A 21007-nucleotide genomic window follows, 5' to 3' on the forward strand; every position below is an offset into this window, starting at 1 on the left:
GGGCATCTTCAGTGTATAATGTGTATAGAGGGGCATCGGTTGCTTCTCGGTTGCACCCCCTGCCTTCCACTAGAGGCAGCTGATGATTTCCCCTTAAATAACAGATGGCCCCACCCCAGGGCTTTATGGCTAACAGTGGTTTAGCCACCTTCTTCTGTAAAATGACTCTGAGAGTCCAAAGGCTGGGAGTTCACTTTCAGTTCAGTCACTAAATAATCACATAAAATAGGACTTTGAATATCCCCACAGCCAAACAGAGATTCGAGAAACTGGGGTCGTGCTTGGGCTCCCTGTGCCTGTTTGAGGACTCACAAATCTGTTTTATTCTAGTTGTCACTATTACACAAATCTGCCCCCCCCCCATTCTCCCCTTTCCTGTAGATATAATCAGGTCATTGTGTAGTAAGAGGAAAAACATTATCCCTCTTTCTCCATGCTTCTTCTAACATTTCTACCCATATTCTAGAAAGGGGGACAATTCCACAGTTCAGTTCATTTTCCCCTAATTTTTGCACATTTGGGATGCCATATTCTGGTAGACTTGGGGGGGGCAAATTTTTGTCACATAAAACATCAGACCACACAGAGGAGGCTCAGTCCCCTCGTGGTAAAGGAAATGGGAAGATACTTGAGACAATGACCTTCTCAGAGTGTTCTGGTGGGCAGAGCAAAGGGTATTCCTGAGGGGCTGCTAAGATCACATGCAGGGATCTCTGAGATGGTGAGCAGCATGAACTCAGGGTATGAGCCAGGTAGATCTCAGTGGCATGCTGTGGTCTCCCAGTGGGCAGCCACAATCCCCCCCCCACCTTCTTCTGTCTACATCATCGTCAGTGGGGCATTAAAGATAGTAACAGGGATGAAAACCTTTTGCCATAGTCATAAATTGGGGTGAAAATCCCAATGAAAACACAGCTCATAAAAGTGTTTTTTAATGGGTGGAATAGGCAATATATCCATATATTCATGGAAGCAACCAGAAGGAGCTTCCTTAGATCTCAGGTATTGATTCCCCTGAGAAAGGAAAATGCACAGAGTTCTTGATGCAGGAAAATGACACGCAAAGGCTTTCTCCAGGGCTTAGGGTGTTCAGAGAGCTAAAATAGCAAGAGTGTGTAACTGACCCCAGAGGGAAGGGGGCTGGGAAAAGAGGAGTAACGCCATAGAAGAGACACTCTGGTGTCAATGATGAAGTTGGCACATCCAGTGAGTCTTTCTAACCAGAGGACAGGCAGGTTTCTGACATAAATGCTAACATTGACTTATTTGTGCTTTTGGTAAATAAATGATTTCTGTAATCTTCTACGTTTTCCTAATCTCTCATGTTTTTCATTTTATTTTTAGTTTTGAGATGAAAATTTCTCTTCTCCCTTACCTCTCTCCAAACCCTCCTGTATACCACCTCTCTATCCTCCTACAATTCCATTTTTTTCACTAACTGTAGTCATATATGTATAGACATATATATTTCTAAGTATAACCTGTTTGGTCTGTATGTCTGTTTCCAGGGTTGAAAATTTAGTAGTGAACATTTTTTTATGCTAAAAGATGAGTAAGAAAGGGTTTGGGTTATAGTTAGGTTGTAAAATACTTCCCTAGCATGCACAAGGACCTAGGTTTAATCTATACACACACACACACACACACACACACACACACACACACACACACACACACGAACAAGGATGAATTCTAAGTGTTCCCACTAATAATACATATTTAACTGAGCTATACACCAAGCCTTAACTAGTACATTTTACCTAGTCCAATCTATTTAAAACTTTTTTTTTGCACGTATCTTTCTGTATCCATAGAGTTAAATCTAAAGAGACCAGTGACTCTTATTGTGAGGTAGAATGTGTCCATTAGGTATTTTTATACTACATGAGTTTTTATCATGAGCTGTCCACTCCGATAATTATAAGAGCAACAATGACTTCTACACATGACCCATGAAGCAGATGTCCTGGCATCTAAGCCCCTCCAGGTTAGCGGGCTTCCTACACATGACCCATGAAGCAGATGTCCTGGCATCTAAGCCCCTCCAGGTTAGCGGGCTTCCTACACATGACCCATGAAGCAGATGTCCTGGCATCTAAGCCCCTCCAGGTTAGCAGGCTTCCCATTGGGGTAGGCTTCCACTTGCTGTGTCCTTGCCTGGCCTCTTTCCTGATTTGACACACAGATGTCCAGAGAGCCTGTGACACATGCCGACAGTGGTGGTGATGACAAGCCCCACAGCACATTTGTTCCATTCCTCCCAGCTCCTCTAGGCCTTTGCAATCACCACAGCGAGAGTTCCAGTTTCTTATCTACACCGAGCAAGAGTCAAAAGTTCTTGTGAATGTGATTGCGGAACGGGGGCTGGAAAAGCTCCGGATGATGCTGAAATTCCTTTGAAAGGGTGGTACTAAGAATGGGGTCAGGAGGGCTTTGTGGCTTTGGCACTTTGTGTACTGCTCAGCCAGACAACAAACTGTAGAAGCATGGGTGATGTCAAGTGTGAGAAATGGGTCAGGGTATTATAATAGACCCATCTGGGCTGATGGCCTCTGTCTCCAATGCAACTCTGTTGTCCTAGAAAGACAACCCAGGGGAACAGAGGGGGAGTCTAGAAGTGGGTGGGGGTGCTGAAGGATTTGAAAAGACACAGATATTAGAATGAAAATAATATCCATGTACTAAGAAAATAGGAGTCAGGATGAAGTCTCTGGGGTAGATTTGTGGCTTTTCTAGTTGGTGGTGCCTTGGTTGGGTGGCTCCTTGGACTTGAGCTTCAGTGATGATAAGCTAAACCTGACATCTAGGAATTTAAACTTACTAGCTGGCCTCACTTGTGCTTATTAGCAAAGTTTGCTAAACATATTGTGCCATGTACCCTGCTTTGTCTTTGAAGATGAAGCAACTGGCAAGCTGTCGTTTCGATTCTCTCGTGCTGGAAAGCCTGAAGGAGAGGGGCAGTCATTCTTCATTATCATCCAGTGGCCTCATAGCATGCCCATTCCTTTTGCCTTTCCTGATTTGTTTTCAAAAGGACATAGGCTCCAGAGAAAGCACCGAGAAACGACTCAGCCTGGAAATAGTTTGGTGCACGATGCTAAGCTTTGATACATTTCCCCCAACATCAAACTTCTTCTTCTTTTTTTTTTTTAACACACATTTTTATGTAGAAAATCTAATTGTTTAAAATACATTTTCACTCTTCCCCAAACTCATCCTACACTGGAAAGCAAAGCCAAGTGCTTCAGCACAGGGACAATGATTGCCAGTGTCTCCAAAACAGCTCTCTGAAGCTCCAAGCCACTGCTCCCAGCTTGGTTTTTCTCTCACTCAGGTACTGAGGTGAGTTTCTCCAAATCAGCGGATGCATTTGCCTTTGAAGAGGAAAGCAGCAGCGATGGGCTTTCCCCAGATCAGACTCGAAGTGAAGATCCACAGGGCTCTGTGGCCTCGCCCCCTGATATCAAAGCCACTGAAGCCACTTTGGCTGGTCCTCTGGACACAATCCAGGTAAACAGACAGACTGTCCCTGCCTCACTATCTTGTCAAGTCACTAAGATTTCATATTAATACTGCTATGACTGCTGTTGTTTGCAGCCCCTGCTGCTGCTGCTGGTTTTATCCTGAGTCAGGGGGTCTCTGCTCTTACACTCGGGATCCTCCTGGCTCAGGCTGAGTGATGGAATTACAGTGTATGCAACCACACCAAAGTTAACCAGATGATGTATTTTCTTAATGTCCTTCCCAATCTATTAAGTTCAGGCACTTCGGGCCACAGAAACATGGAAAACCCTCACAGTGTTAGCTTTCAACTTACCTTGTAAGCAAGTAGATAACTTTACCTCTATTTCATGCATAAGGTAAGTTGACTTAATGAGATCACACTATTGACCAACAGTCTCCAGGCAGGACTGATATCCATTTCATCCCAGGGCCTCAGAGGGTGGGAAGAGGAGGTGCTGGCTATCAGCAAAGCAGGAGACACCAGTTGTGGTTGCTTCTACCATGCCAGCTTAAAGTCACCACACACACACACACACACACACACACACACACACACACACCCTACACACACACTGAGTTTAGTCCTCATTCTTTCTGGACAAACCCACACATACTTAACAGTGAATGTGTACAAAAATATGAAGTCCAATTATTAAGAATAACAGTGGGTTTAATTAGCCCTGATGCTCACACTGGGCCCCTGGCTACACTGGGCTCTTCATATCTCCTCACATGAGATTGCAGTCCCTGACAGATAAGTATCACTGATGCCAAGGACCAGAGGCAAGGAACTATTGCTCCATAAGGCTAAGTAGCTATGTGAATGCCAGGATCACACAGACTATCCCTATCTCATGAAGCCACATGATGGGGACTGTCCTCAGCCACACATGATGGTATCATAGGACCCCAAGGGATGTCAGTGAGAGGACAGCATAGCGGGGAAGGAGAAAGTGCTATGAACACGTGACATGGGAACGCTTTCAACCCTGGTCCACAACACTCCTCTCTAGAAAGAAAGCTCTAGGCCACCCCCTCCACCCAAATACTTCACTCTTCCTGACAACCAAGTGCCTGATGGGACAGGAATTAAACATCTCTTACCCAAAATGCTTGGGACCAGTTTAGACTTAGAATGTATTTGCATCTGTTTGTGACATGTTTCAGGGATAGGATCCAAGTCAAAACACATAATTCATTTATGTCTTAGATAAGCATACATACCCACAGCGTAAATAAAATTTTATATAGTACTTTTTATCATTGTTGTGCTCGAAGCTAAGTTTTGTGCTGTGGCATTTTCTTCTCATGGTTTCTTGTTGGCCCCAGAAGGTTTCAAAGTTTGAACCATTTTAGATATTGGAAATGCTGGATTAGAGATGCTCAACTTGTATTTGAAGTTATTTCCCTACTGGAATGTCCATCCAGAGGAGAAGTTTGTAGTAATATTTATTTAGGGTTCAGTTTTCCCGAAACCATGATGGTGACTGGTCACTGTCATTCCTATCTCCACTCCATCAGAGCAAACATAAAGCTGCCAAGAGGGAAATGAGACATGGAAGGGAAAGGGAGGAATACGGAGCAGGGCTAAATGTGCGTTCCTTGTGCAAGAGCTCAGCATCAAAGCATCTCCCTTCCCCGGCACGCCCATGCTGAGCTTCACAGTCAAACATCTCCGATAACATCAAAGAATCTATCAGACCACTTGCACAGATTCTTATGACAGCAAATTCCCCAGTTTCTGATTTAACAATGGTCTTGAGGAAAAGACAACTTCTTTTCTGCTCTCCCTAGCAAAGGGGAAAGAAGGGGCCAAGCGCTGAGCAATGCAGAGAAAATGCAGGAGTGGCTTTGTGTCTTTTCCCTCAGCAACCATGTTTGACAGACAAGGACACTGAGGCTCTGAGAGAAAAGCAGCCTGTAGGTTTGTGACAGATGCCAGGGTTCAGTGGAGAACTGAGAAGGTCAGTTCTGGCCCCCAGGAGGGGTGTAAGGACCCCAGGCTTTTTGTTGAGTCATAGCCTAGAAATGTAGGAAAGGAAGAGAGTTATTCCTTTCATGGAACACTCAGCAGGCAGAAACATAACTCTCATAAAAACATGTTTCTTTATGAGACACAGACAAATACATGGATCCATGTAAATGGATACATACATATGCACAAACACACCTATGTATATATTAACTTGTTCCTGTATTCTGGCAATTCTTCCCATTTCACATTTACCTGCTGTAACACACATTGATATAACTTGCATATAAAAATGTGTACAGTCACACATATACACACAGATGTGTACTGATACACACAGGTATTTATATATTTATATCTTGACATATGCATATACATGAGTATAAATATGCATACATACATATAATCAATCATGCATACATATGTGTGTATGTGTATGATCTTGCATATATAAGCATTTAATCAGCAGACATGTACACGTACATGTAAGAATGAATGCATGTACATGCCCAGGAATGTGCTCGTACTTGTTACTACACACATACACATATATATACACATATATATTCACAAAGACATGCACATATGCATATGCACAAAGATATGTATACACATATATGCACACATATATGCCCAACAAAAATACGTGTACATTTACAAATACACATGTCTACCACATATTCCTACACACAGAGACACATACTCAATTTTGTTTATGCACCATGCATATACTACACACCGAGACACACACTTGCACACCCACTTAAGCATTATTCCCCCATTTTGCTGCTTCTTTTTTCCCCAGAACTCCCTGCTTTTCCTTTCTTTCTCAATCTCATTATTATGTAGAGCTCTCCTTCAGGGTGACCAGATGTCCAATTTGTCCAGATCAAGTCAGAAGTTCACCCCACTTTCTGGAACTGGCACTGAGATTGCCCATTTATCTCTAGTGGTACCCTGGGGTAGGTGACAGAATGGGATGGCCTCCTGCAGGGAGCACCTGATGTTAACAGGACAGAAAGCCAGGGTGAAAACAGCAGATCTTCAACTGAGTGGTACAGCATCTCTTATTCTTGTGCTTTAGTAACAGTACAATTTGGATTTCAGGATCTTGCTCCTGGCTCAGAAAGTGACAAGAATGATGCAGCCTCCAAGCCAAGCAACCAGTCAGACTCTGGGAAGCAGGGGCTTGCCCCCCTCAGCACCTCTATCCCTGTGCACGCTGCTGTAAAGGTATGGATGGGTCTAGCCCAGAGCCTCTGCCTGAGGCCAGGCTCACTGGAGCCATGCAATGCAGGGCTTTACAAGTCAGTCCTGTAGGCATGAGGAGGATCACATGGAACCACACACAGGTTCAGGCACTAGAAATGTCAGAGTGGCCACACACACACACACACACACACACACACACACACACACGCACGCACGCACGCACGCACGCACGCACGCACACACACACACACACACACACACACACATTGTCAGCACTGGGGAAGCCTGCATGTTTCACTTTGGGAATATATCTCAGCCAGCCATGTATCTGGTTGGGATTTTATTAGCCAAGCAAGGAAGTACATGCCTGTAATCCTAGCACTCAGAAGGGCAGAAATGGGATAGTGAGTTCATGGCCAGCCTGGGATACACAGTACATAAAAATGAAAATGAAGATTTCCCAAACTCACCCTGAGGAAAGTCACAGCTGACTGCAATGACACAGAACTTGTAAGGGTCACAAAACCCAGCCAGAGCCATTTTATTTATGTGAAGGGAGCAGCCTTGGACATTGCAAGAGTCTAACACAAGTGGGAATGAACATGGGAGGAGGGGTTTTACTCACAGGAGACAGCCAGCAGTTGCAACTGTATTTCATATTTAATTTCCCAGCAAATACCTCCAGCTGTGCCGAGAGCACCATCTCCTAATAAGCCGCTGGTTAGTCCTTTGGATTTCTTATAATACTTGGTACTAGCTAGCTTCTATTGGAGTTGTTGGGAACATGGTTTTTTGCTTGTTTGTTTGTTTTAGCTCTAGTGACACCTTTAGTACCTGCCAACAAGACTCTTTGGGGATGTTTTTAGGTTGTAAGTTAATATGATAGTCAACAACAAAGTAGTAGTTTCATCATATGAGTGGATGGCATTGTGCACATTGAATGGAGGAGACAATGGTTCCTATCATCAGCAAAAATGTCTATAAAGAGGAATCACAGTAGTGTCACTAGTTGAGTATTCAAATGTTTCATAATTCAAACTAGTAAAGCTGTCAACATCCCCATACCAAGAATGTGCGCTAGGAGCTCAGATGAAAGACAGACAATTGAAAAAAAAAATCCATCCCCATGCAAATTCCACTGGTCTATGGGGCTACTTGCCTATAGATGCCTGCTCAGCTCTTCTAAATGGTCAACACCTAAATAAAAACGGTTGAAGATGCATCTAGGTGCATCTAGACCAGAGGTCTAGTGACCTCTTTGGAGGCCAAACAACCCTTTCACAGAGATTTTCTAAGGCCATCTGCATATCAGATATTTACATGATGATTCATAACAGTAGCAAAATTACAGTTATGAAGTAGCCACAAAAGCAATTTTATAGTTGAGGTCACCACAACATGAGGAACTGCCTTAAGTGGTCACAGCATTAGGAAGGTTGAGACCAATGGTCTAGACACATCTGGAAGGCTTAGAAGGAAGCAGCTGACCTAAGGTAGAAATCTCAGCCCAATTGACTTGATATGGTTCTCATGGGGCTGGAGAGAGACTTCATAGATAACACTCAGAAATCATGAAAATCCTGTCTAAAAGGAAGGTACCAGGGAATCTCCAACAGGCTGTATCACAAACCAGCCAGAACATTGCCCCATCCTCTAGTCCAGCTGGGTTTCCAGGCCATTATCAACCATAATAGTGTCCTGTGTAAGTATATGCAGAGCAGGCTTGGGCAGGTACTTCTCTAGACATACAGAAGTTTTTTTTTTTTTTTTTTTTTTTTTTCTCGGGAATCACATGAAAATGTTCTCAATGCTACGTCTTTGGGGAGGTGCAAAGCCGAAACCCCAGTGGAATGCCCTGCCATATACATTAGGATAGCTTCCAAGTGTCCACAAAGATGTAGCAAAGCTGGAACCCCACACACTACAGGCTTGCCATTTCCTCAGTGAATTAAACATAAATTTATCACGTGGCCCAGAAATTCCACTCCTAGGTCCACACCTGAAAGAACTAAAAATAAGTCCCTGACTCTTCAAAGCAGTACCATTTGCCATATTTGCAAGTCTGAACCAACCCAAATGCCCATCAACTGATGGATAAATAAAGTCATGGTATAGCCATGGTACTAAATATTATTCAGGCATGTGAAAGGATGCCACATCAACACCTGCCACAACAAGAATTAATCCTGAAGACATCATGTCAAGCACAACAAGTCAGATACAAAAATGTATTCATCTGGGTCTCATGTATAAAATGTCCAAAATAATCACATTTAGCAAGATGGAGATTGGAGTTGTAGGAGATAGGGAGAGAGGAGCATATGGAGTGATTATTTAGTGGTACAGGATTCATTTGGGAGCAATGGGAATTTTATGGGGCTGGATAGATATGATGCTCACAAAAAATTGTGACTGTGTAAAAATGTTACTTGAGGCCGGGCAGTGGTGGCACATATTTTTAATGCAGCGCTCAGGTGGCAGAGACAGGCAGGTAGATCTCTGTGAGTCTGAAGCCAGCCTGGTCTACTGAATGAATTTCAGGACAGCTCTTAAAGCTACAGAGAAACCCTGTCACGAAAAACCAGAAAATAAAATAAAATAGAAATGTTCCTCAATAATTAAAGAGGCTCTCCTGCCCAGGCAGTCGGTAACCCAGGCAGGGGAAGGCGGGTAAATTTTATTCTCCCTCACTCCCTCAGTAAGTGATGTGACCACTGTCTTGTACCCTCAACATGCTGAGTTGCTGAGTGAGGAGGACACAAAGCTTCCCAGCTTTGAAAGTGAGCTAGAATCAGATAGAAAAGTTGTTGCAGGTGACAGCAAGCTGAAGGGGAAAGAGGGAAGAGATATGCATAGCTGGAGAGGAGAGCCAGGAACTGTGAGGAAGAACTGTGTCCCGTAGCTTCCATAGGACTGTGCTTTGCCTTTCAGAAGATCACCAGTGCATTGGCTGTAGGCTGCCCGGTCATTTGGTAAAGGTGTGTGTGTGTGTGTGTGTGTGTGTGTGTGTGTGTGTGTGTGTGTGTGTCTGTGTCTGTGTCTGTGTCTGTGTCTGTGTCTGTGTCTGTGTGTGCATGCATGCATGCAAATTGTCACATTAGGAAGCCTTGCAATCTCTAGCCATAGAGCATCCCTTCCTTTCCAGTTGATGAATCCTATCCTGGGACTTGAACACCACAGTGGATCCATCCCTGATCTATCTTTAGGAAAATGCATGTGGGTGCCTTCTGTGTCCTGTGAGTTGTAAAGAGAAAAAACAAACATGCAACTAGACAGAGTTCAAGTATCCCCTGTGCTTACCAAAAGAATGAAACCATACAGTTGTGTTAGGTCAATAATGTCTGTCACACACTAGCTTCTGAAATGTTCTTGTACCCATGCTAAGGTAATGTCAGAGAAAAAAAAGCATCTCCAGGTTCCCTGAGTCATCAACAAGACAACCAACCCTCTGTCAAAGCAAGTCTGAGGGGATGAGGCCTGAACCTGAGCTGGAGGAAGCTGGTCACCAAACCCTGCAGAAACTCACCCAGAACAGAAATATGATTGATTAACCGGAATGCCAATTGATTAATGAGTAGAGAAATGTTAAGCTACCAAACTCACAGAAATACTCCTAATCATTATTCATTAGTCTCCAAGAGGAAGACTCAAAAAAACAAAAGTTCCTGCAGTGACAGGATGTTTGAGTCAGAGTAAAGAACACTGTAGGCTCCTTGGAGGTCACAGTCAAATGTGCTTTTTGTGGCTGAAGTCTGGAGCTTGCAGCCACTGGAGACTGTGCCTGTCAGCTATTCAGGAGCTCCCTCTCCTGGAAAGTTTTGGTGCTACACTTTCCTTCCAATTTGACACTCTTTCAACCACCTGTAATAAACACAGGTTTTATTTTGTTTTGTTTTCTACTCAATTCTAACAGACGTATTGTTTCCTAATATATGAAAGCCTTTTGACTTTCAGAGAAGGCTGTGTATAGAATTATCCTTCAAAAGAACACTTGTTACTTTTATGATCTTAACAACAAAACCCCACAACTAGTGTGTGTGTGTGTGTGTGTGTGTGTGTGTATGTATACATGGGTGCATACCACAATATATGCACACATAACATACCATCGTGTATATGGTATATGTGGAGATACATGGGTGCATACCACAATATATGCACACATAACATACCATGGTGTATATGATATATGTGGAGATCAGAAGACAACTAGTGGAAGTCAGTTTTTCCCACCATTTTGGATTCATGGAATGAAACTCAAGGTTTGGCAGCAAGTGCCTTTACCTACTAAGCCAGCTCCTAGGATGATTATTTTTTATATAATCTTTATATGGAACACGAAGATTCAAATTAAATTTTTCCCTCATCTTATCTGCGATGAAATTTAGATATATTAAACGTATGCAATGACAAAATATTCACACGTTTCTCTTAGCCACCAAAGTTGCCGCTTTAACTCCCCTCACCATGTACAGATCATAGTGTACAGCGAGTGACTCCTGGAAAGGCTACAGTGTACAGTGGGTGGGTAGCCCTCCCCGTAGTTAAGAATCGTTATTTCAGGAGGTGTGGCTTCCTGTCATGCATGAGCAATTTCGGCAAAGGTGAAGGGAAAGCAAGCATGCAGTTGTGTTTGGGTCCAAGAATCACCTTCTGGATCCATAGAGACGACGTTAACTTCATCTAAACCCAGTGTCCTTAACAAGTCAGGCTACCATGTGTTTGATTTGAGGTGGAGAGATCCCCACGTCAGAGTGCTAGCTATGTCTAGGTTTTACCTAAGCCACTGAGGCTCAGGCTTCCATTGGACTCCACTCCTGGAAAGTTCCAAGAGTGAGCCCCTTATATGACACGAGGTGCCTAGGTGCAATGAAGGGGGGGATTTCACGGCAGATCTGTCCATCTGCTACATGACCTCTACTGGGGACCACACACCATGCCTTTGCTGAATTTCCAGGATTTGAGAAAATCCTCCTCGCCACCATCACTTAAAACCTGGGCTGTGTCTCCCTTCTCTTTGCAGTCCAAGTCTTTGGGTGATAGTAAGAACCGCCACAAAAAGCCCAAGGACCCCAAACCAAAGGTGAAGAAGCTGAAATACCACCAGTACATCCCCCCAGACCAGAAGGCAGAGAAGTCCCCTCCACCTATGGACTCTGCTTATGCTCGGCTGCTCCAGCAACAGCAGCTATTCTTGCAGCTGCAGATCCTCAGCCAGCAACAGCAGCAACAGCAGCAGCAGCAGCAACAGCGCTTCAACTACCCTGGGATACACCAAACACACCTCAAGTGAGTACAGTGCCCTGGGGTGCAGGCTTCTGGGCTTCTCTGTGTGAGGCCTGCAGAGTCAGCTGCTTGGGACCAGTGTATCCTGTACTACATCATGTCCTTGTCTGGCATGTTTCAAGCATAATGTTCTTTAGAAGCCATGCACACATTATCAGGACCTTGAGCTGAATGGAAGCAAATAAATCAAGGAGAAGAAGGAAACTCCTAGCATGTCTAAACTAAACTGTGGAATGTCTACGAATGCAGAGTTGGCTTTGCTGGCAGTTCAAGGTCACTGCTAAAGAGTTAAGTGACGGGCTGGAAAGATGGCTCAGCTGTTAAAGGCTAGGCTCACAACCAAAAACATAAGAGTTAAGTGACAGCTTTGGAGATTGACCCCTGAGCTCAGGCTGGATACCTGTCTTGCAAGGTCCTATTCATATTACAGATGGGCAACATCCTCACACATACAGTTAGCATGAAGAGTGTGTCACCTGTCTTTGGCCACTCTCGGGACACAGTTTCAAATATATCCAAAGCTGAGCATGATCAAGATTAATATGGCATGCATAGACGCCTGCAGAACAGTGCCCCGGTGAAATCATAGGTGGATATGCATTGTCTGCTATGCCAGCCTCCATCCTCTCTGTGTCCTCAAAAAGAAGCTTGGGAAGTTTCTGCAATTGGCTGTCTAGTTCAGGTTATTATTTCTTCTCTGCCATCCTCTTCTGCCAATTTGTTACCTGCCTAATTCCTATAGGCAATTACTCTGTGACTTTTCCAAGCTCCACCAAGCAGGTCTGACTGTGTTGTAAGTGCCTCTTTGTTTTTCAGAGAACCAAACGAACAGATGGTCAGAAATCCGAATTCTTCAACACCACTGAGCAATACCCCTCTGTCCCCTGTCAAAAATAGTCTCTCTGGACAAACTGGTGTCTCTTCTCTCAAACCAGGACCCCTTCCAGCCAACCTGGATGATCTCAAGGTATACAATTTGATCCATTTTTTTTCTTAGAAAAAAAATATTACAGAGATGTGTTGTCACCAGTGTCTTTGCCACATGATTTCTTGAGTTTTTTTAAAAAAAAAGTAGAAGAGGGAGAAAGTACACAAAGGTGTTGCAGTGTTCAAACACAAACCTGTAGCTCCTGCCTCAGCCTCCCCAGGCTGTTCCAGCTCGAATCTGCTCTTTTGTGCACCTTAGACTCCTCGTTAGCATAAGTGAGTTACTAAGTGTCAGTCAGGGTAAGGCTTAGCATAAAGTAGAGGTATGAGGTTTATAAAGCTTCCAGAATGTTCTAAAGCAATGAACAATTTCATGATTAACCTTTGGCAATCTCTGGTGAAATGGGAAAAATAGAAACCATGGGAATTGCTCTTCATGTAGCTAATCCATGTAGCTAATGTGTCCACATTTCTTCCTAACAGTTTTGAATTTTAAAGTAGCCTTTCCACTAAAAATGCTGACTATACTGATGAAAGGTAAATGGTTTTGGTTGGTTCTTTTTGTCCAACACAGATATTGTTGAATAAGGATCTTGATCCTCACTGAATGAGAAACAAAGTTGGTAACCCACTGTCAGTAGTATAGCTTAAAACGATGCCCTAGTCTTTTATGTTCCCAAACCTGGGAACATCAGCTCTGAAGTGACAGCTTATTAAAAGGCATGTGCATGCCAGCAATTGGTTACAGATCACAGATCACAGGGATCTACATCCACTCAAATGCTACTGGCTTTATAATTGAACCTGGTATGCTTCAAAGCAAACCTCAAGATTGACATGCAGTCACCCCCTCCATTCCTCAAGTCATAAGTCCACAGACGTAAAAGATGCCATCCCGTCTGAAAACATTACGCTAAGTGAAATAAGCAGGTGCAATAGTTCAGATGCCTGATGAGTTGCCTTACCTAACACTTGAATAGGCAGATTCACAGAGACAGAAAGTAGAATAGAAGTTACCAGAACCATTCCAGAAAGACCACAGGGAGTAATTGCTTAATGTGGACATAGTTTGAAACTGAAATGAGGAAAACATTCTGGGGGGTGGATGTCATTGTGGTTGTACTTGCTGAAGCTAAACTGTGTAGTCGACAATGGCCAAACGGTAAACTTTATGTTTACTTTACTTTAGTAAAGTTATTATTTGGAGTCATTAAAGTAGAAAAGTCCTGGATCGTGTAGGGCTGGAGAGACCCAGAGAAAACATAGTCTAGAGGAGCTGGTGGCATTAGGCAGAGGTCCCCAAGGTGGTTCCCTGTGAGCACCCAAGCTCAGCACCATTGATCCTGACAATCACAGTAATTAGGACAGGTCAAGGAGGTAGTGGTGGTGACGGTGATGGGGTGACAGTAGCTACGGTATTTTTAACTAGTCATTCAATGTAGATCCCTATCTGGCCAGGTCAGTCTTATCATCCCAGGTTAAGCCAGAGTCTTGAAGGGGTTCAATGACACGCAAGTTAGTCGATTTGCAAGCGATGGGATGGGGTCCAGTTTAAGTGGCTAATGGCAAAGGCTTTGCCATTACTGTGAAAGATGAGAATAGAAGGGAATGGGTGAAAGGAGGGAGCTTGGCCGGATTTGATCTCTCACTTGGTGTGTGGTGGGGAGACATGTCCCTGAGTCCTGGGAAAGTAATACCAAGGGCAGAATTGCAGTAAGTCAAAGAAGAAAGATCAGCGACAAGTTCATTCAGGTTTGGAATTCTGAGTAGCAACCAAGAGAAAACCTAACCCACTCCTATGATAAGAAATACATTAACCTCACTCAAGTCTGCTGTGCTGCAGGGAATGGGGGCATACACTTTAGAATCCTTGGCAAAGTAGGGAAAGCTGAAACTAGAAAAGTGAATGAGATCATAGAGAGAAAGAAAAATGAGTGGGAAGAAAAATGAGTGGGAAGAAAAGAATAGGGATGAGGAGTAAAGGGAGCTCACGATGCACTCACATTTGCAGAAGGGTGGAATGAAGAATTTACAAAGGTGGCCGTCTCGAGATAATTGGAGAGGTCAACAGTATAGATGGGATTTCTTTAGCAAAGGCTCCACTGCCTAAAAGTAAAGGGCAGTGGGAGGAATTTGGTTTCTCCGTACAGAGACATCAGGGTTGAGACAGCCCTGTGAGAAAGTGCTTGCCTTACGAGCATGAGGGCCTGAATTTGATCCCCAATACCTGTGTGTCATGACGGCACACTTGTAACCCCAGCACTAGAGAAGCAGGCACAGGAGGATCCCTGGGACCGGCTGACTAGCAATTCTAACTCAACTGGGCTATCTCCAGGGCAATGACCGACCCTGTCTTGAAAAAAAAAAAAAAAGAAAGAAAGAAAGAAAGAAAGAAAGGAATGAAGGAAGGAAGACCTGAGGTTGCCCTCCGGCCTAAACACACACAAAGAAAGAAAGAAAGTGGGGGGAGGGCGAGGGAGAGACAGAGACATGGAGAGAGGGACAGAGATTAGTGGTTTTCTAAAACCCTATTTCTAATGAATTCAATGTGAGGAAGAATGAGTGGAAGGAACTAAAAATTATGAAAACTGGGAAATTATGAAAGCCAGCTAGTGCCATTGTTTCTATGTGTTTAAGAGCACTTTTCTTTCAGAGGTAGATACAGATTGGCATACCAATTAAATTATAAAATTTGCCTCAAAGGCCGGGCATTGATGACATACACCTTTAATCCCCAAGGCTAGCCTGTTCTACAGAGCTAGTTACAGAGAAACCCTGTCTCAAAAAAAAGAAACAAAAACAAAAACAAAAAACAAAAAACAAAAACAAAACAAAAAAACACAAAATTGCCTCAAAATAATTTAAGATAAATAGAAAGGGGAGCAAGATTGACATAAATTGATAATTATTAAAGTTGTTTGATGGGCATATGAGTCCCTTATATTTTCTAGCTACTTTTGTGTGTGTTAGAATTTTCCCATAATACATTATTTCAAAGTTACCAATAATTAGAATACAGTGAGTAGAGAGAAGAGGCATGTGTGACCCTTTATCTCACCCAAGCCCACACAGCCAAATAATCGGAAATTTTCCAGGGAAATTGAACTAAACAAGTATTCATTTTTATTTCAGAATGTTATCTGCTTTATTTAATAATGTAGCCAAATTATTCGGTGCAAGAACAGATTCTAAAAATAAGTGTAGAACTCATTAATTTTAAGTAACTCAAAATTAAAACAATAATGGGTTGCCATCTTGTACTTTTTCAAACCAGGAAATTTGAAAGAAAAAGAAAATTGTCCAGCAAGACTTTGACAAGGAGCAGCATGCTGGACGACAGCAAAGGCAACCATGGGGCTTTTCTCATGGCTTTTAGTTGATTGCAAAGTGACATTTTTCCAGTGGAAACATGATCGTGTATAGCAAAGTAAATGGCATTTTAATAGCCAAGAGCCAGAGAAAACATGACGTTATGCTTCTTCCAGCCTGAAATGCATGTGAACACATTTTGTTTGACAACAACTACTTTTAAATAATTATGCTGCCCATAAATTTCTGACATGCTTTCCTTGACACGCCATGAAAATTTTCCATAACTTTTAATATTCCATAAAAGTTTTATTTTTAATACCAGCAAATCATCTGATCACCTAGTTAGCATTCCACTCCTGGACATTTAACTTGCTGCCAAATGTTTTGCTATTCAGAATAGTGGGTTCTGTACATACATCTATTATGTTGTCTGATTATTTCCAGTACCTAAATACATGTTAAACTGCTGGCTTAAAATACATTAATATTTTTTTAGCCTGACATAGCGGGACACACCTTTAGTCCCAGCACTCAGGAGGCAGAGGCAGGCAAATCTACATGAGTTCAAGGCCAGCTTGGTCTACAAAATGAGTTCCCGGAAAGCTGGGACTACACAGAGAAACCTTATCTTGAAAAAACAAAATAACGAAAACAAAAAAACAAACAAAACACCACATTAATATTTTTTAAAGTTCTTGAAGGATATTACCAGACTTGTCTCTCCTGAACAGTTGCCTGCAGAGCCACTTGAAGCAGATCCACTCCAACATAAATGTGTTCACGTGTGCCAATGCACGTTAAGATGAAGCCCCCCCAGCTCAGTGGTGTGGGAAGGGTAAGAGTGCACATCTCACCGGTTCCCAGCCATTGTTACCTTAAACAGGCAGAGAGTAAAGTCCTTCAGCTTGCCAAGGTCTTTATTTCATTGCTGCTTTGCTCATATAAGAAGCCACTACTTACTTCTCTGTTGTTGGGTGAATAAAATTTTCCTTTCATTTTAATTGCATTGCTTCTTAAATCACTAATGATCATACACATATATTATGGAACATTTTAAAACTATGGTTTTGGCTATAAAGATCTGGGTTGAATGTCTTACCTACTTTTGTATTAAGTCTGAGCCTTTTTGGTTAATTTTTGTTTATTTCATGAGTATGAATGTTTTTCCCACATGTTTGTCTGTGTACCATGTGCATGCTAAGTACACACAGAGATCAGAAGAGGGTATCAGATCCCCTGCAACTGGAATTACAGATGACTATGGAATACCATGGATTCTTTGCAAGAGCAACAAGTGTTCTAAGTCACTTCTCCAGCCCCCCTGTTTCTTTTATGATGATAAGAACACTTGATGAGTTCTCATTTGGGCAACTTAATTGCTTATGTTGCCATTGATTTCTTTCCAAGGATTGCTATTTGAATTTGCATTTTGTATATGCTTTTTTGATTTATCAAAGTTCAAATTTTTATTGTGGATATTTTGATGATTGCTTCATTTGCTTTTATGCTCAAAAACTCTATCCCTACAGGAAAGCTTTCCCTCTGTATCCTTCTGTTTTACAAAATCATTGGAACTTAGGTGTTTAATATGTTTTCTGTGTTACTCATAGAAGTGATGTGTCTATTTAGAAATGTGATGGACTATTTAGAAAAAGCAGTGAGGAGTACACTAGCTTACGTTTTAGCAGATGTTCATCTACATAATTTTATAAGCAAACATAAGTTTAAATGTATGCATGTTGTCTAATTTATTCAAAATAGTATCAACTCAAACTTTCTTTCAGTTAATAATAAACCAGAAACAATTACCTATCACCCATTGTCAACAAACTTTCATAGCTTTAAACTTAGTGGATCTTTGGTACCCCATCATTTGCAGTAATTTTTGTTTAACCAGTTCCCATGCCTGCATATATTTCATAGTTTACAACTTGTAAACTTCATAAGATGTGGGAATTAATTAGCTACATGTGTATCAATATAACAATAATAATAGCCTTATATTGCACAACCAATTTCTAGGCACTATTCCAAGTGCTTTTAAAAATCCATGTATGCCCTTGCAGAAAATGTATAAGGCAGTGATTAATATCTCACTTCAAAGAGAAAGCACAGGGGATCAAGAAGCTAGAGACAGGAAGGGCCTAGTTTTTATCCCCATATACTTTCTTCAATATGCAATTGCTATCTAACAGGTCTTGAAAATTAAAATAGACCCAACATATATCTGGGCATGGTGAGGTATGTCTGTAATCCCAACACTGAGGATGTGGGGCCAGAGGATAAAGAGTCGGAGGGCAGCCACACAAAATGAAGACAAAACATAAACTGAGGAGATGGAGAGTAACAACTTGTCTACCTTGTGCAAGACCCTAGGTTCCATCTCTTGAACAAACATACATTTGTATCTAGGAATAGTGACATATACACATGCACAATATTTCCCACTTCCTACAGCTCCCATCCCAATGATGTCCATATAAAGTCTTGTTCTCAAAGTCTGATCCAAGACCAGAGGCATAAATGTCCTGCTGGGATTGTTATACATGGAAAATCCTGGACCCCAGACATGATCTGTGTTGTCTATCCAGCCCTCTAGTAAGCTGGTATATGTTTATGTTTGAGAAAGAGCATATGGTAGAAGAATTCAGAGTGGCTGACAGTTGTTGTGGCTTAGACTTGTGTCCACAGAAATGGCACAGGCTGAGATGAGGCTAGAGAGCTGTGGGTTAGCTGATTTTACCATTGGGTTAAGAAAAAGCATTACCATGACTATGAAAAATGAGGCAGATGTGGTCTTCACTACAGTGGTCACTGGTGTGAAATGATACACATTCCATATGCATAATGCTTGAACTAATGTTTGACTCTTAGGCTAGTGATAGCTGTCAGTCTTTTCTGTTGGACATCAGGAGTGGCCTCTGGGTCCAGTCTGCTCTGTGGTCATGGGAATGGCTGATGTACCATGCAGGCCTTGTAGCCCAGCTGGTTTGTTCCACAATTTAAGTGTATTCCCTATGTTTTTGAATTCATGATATTTTCACATTAGGATGGATGATTAGGAGATAAAGTTTAAAAAAATAGTTAAAATTCCATAAAATTGGTTTAAATCAGAGGCAGGAGAGAACTTGCAAAGGAGTACTAAAAGAGAAATGAATACATATTGTAAAGTCCCATGTGAATATCCCTTATCCCAAGGCTCCCTAAATAACAAATGCAAATACACTGTGAGCACCCTGCACCCGACACTGCACTAATGGAGCCCTTGTTCCTTTAGGTGTCAGAGTTAAGACAACAGCTTCGAATACGAGGCTTGCCGGTGTCGGGCACCAAGACAGCACTGGTGGACAGGCTTCGACCCTTCCAGGATTGTGCTGGCAACCCCGTGCCCAACTTTGGGGACATCACAACTGTCACCTTTCCTGTCACACCCAATACCTTGCCCAGTTACCAGTCCTCACCATCAGGGTTCTACCACTTTGGCAGCACAAGCTCCAGCCCACCCATCTCCCCCGCTTCATCTGACCTGTCGGCCGCAGGGTCTCTGCCAGACACCTTCACCGATGCATCACCTGGCTTCGGCCTACATGCCTCCCCGGTGCCAGCCTGCACTGACGAGAGCCTGTTGAGCAGCCTGAATGGGGGTTCAGGTTCCTCAGAGCCGGATGGGCTGGACTCGGAGAAAGACAAGATGCTGGTGGAGAAGCAGAAGGTGATCAACCAGCTTACCTGGAAGCTGCGGCAGGAGCAGCGGCAGGTAGAAGAGTTGAGGATGCAGTTGCAGAAGCAGAAGAGCAGCTGCAGCGACCAAAAGCCACTTCCCTTCTTGGCCACCACCATCAAGCAGGAAGATGTCTCTAGCTGTCCCTTCGCAGCCCAGCAAGTGTCTGGGAAGAGACAGGGCCACAGCTCCGACAGCCCTCCTCCGGCCTGTGAGGCTGCTCAGCTGCTGCCCCACTGTGTGGAGTCCTCAGGTCAAGCCCATGTACTCTCATCCACGTTTCTCAGCCCTCAGTGCTCCCCTCAGCACTCGCCCCTGGGGACCTTGAAGAGCCCACAGCACATCAGCCTGCCCCCATCGCCCAACAACCCTTACTTCCTGGCCTCCTCCTCCTCTGGGGTGCAAAGAGAGAGCCATGGGGTCTCCTCACCTAGCAGCAGTCAAGGGTGCACACAGGTAAGCACATGTGACCTCGCCAAAGGGTGTCTCGGGAGGTAGGAGATGGACTCCCACCACTAGAGATCCGGGAAAGGTTTCCTAGAGGCTAGGCAGTACCTCACTGACTCTACCATCCTTGAGCCTTCTCAGCCAATCTTTTCATCACTGGTTGGCAAAATTTCTCTATAAAGGCTTAGAAGGCAAGTGTCTGGAAATCATAATTCCTGAACCAAACTCCTAAGCTTTACCCTTGTAGCAAATTTGCATCCACAGGCAGCTTGTAACAATACATAACTTTCCAATATAGACTTATCTACAAAATCAGGCCCCAAGCAGTACTAAGCTTGTGGGCTATTGTTTGCTAATTCATGTTCTCAAAACTGCTTAATATCAGCCCTTATCATAGCCCAAATCATTCTATTCAGAGATCCAAAAGGAAGTAGGGTGTGGTGGAAGTTGGGCATGGTCTGGAATTCCAGCACTCTGGAAGCTGAGTCAGGGGATTGCTGTGAGTTTGAGGCCAGCTTAGGATACATCCTAATACAGAGAGACATCCTGTGAATGAGATAGCACTTCTCCTACATTCTTATCAAATGTTTATTGGGACCTACTATGTGACACACTCTACCACAGGG

At 43.1% G+C, this 21007-nt stretch overlaps 1 protein-coding gene across 3 annotated transcripts in view; it reads left to right on the forward strand.

The window, feature by feature from the left end:
• Positions 1-21007, forward strand: part of Myocd (myocardin) — an 86207-nt gene that overhangs the window by 57316 nt on the left and 7884 nt on the right. For all 3 annotated transcript variants that reach the window (XM_051180379.1, XM_051180380.1, XM_051180381.1), the window contains 5 exons: positions 3335-3510; positions 6584-6709; positions 11712-11977; positions 12791-12941; positions 19491-20390. In XM_051180379.1, coding sequence (XP_051036336.1) covers positions 3335-3510; positions 6584-6709; positions 11712-11977; positions 12791-12941; positions 19491-20390 — 1619 coding nt within the window. The remainder of the gene's footprint in view (positions 1-3334; positions 3511-6583; positions 6710-11711; positions 11978-12790; positions 12942-19490; positions 20391-21007) is intronic.

Source organism: Phodopus roborovskii, unplaced genomic scaffold, assembly GCF_943737965.1.
Source record: "Phodopus roborovskii unplaced genomic scaffold, PHOROB, whole genome shotgun sequence".
Taxonomy (NCBI): domain Eukaryota; kingdom Metazoa; phylum Chordata; class Mammalia; order Rodentia; family Cricetidae; genus Phodopus; species Phodopus roborovskii.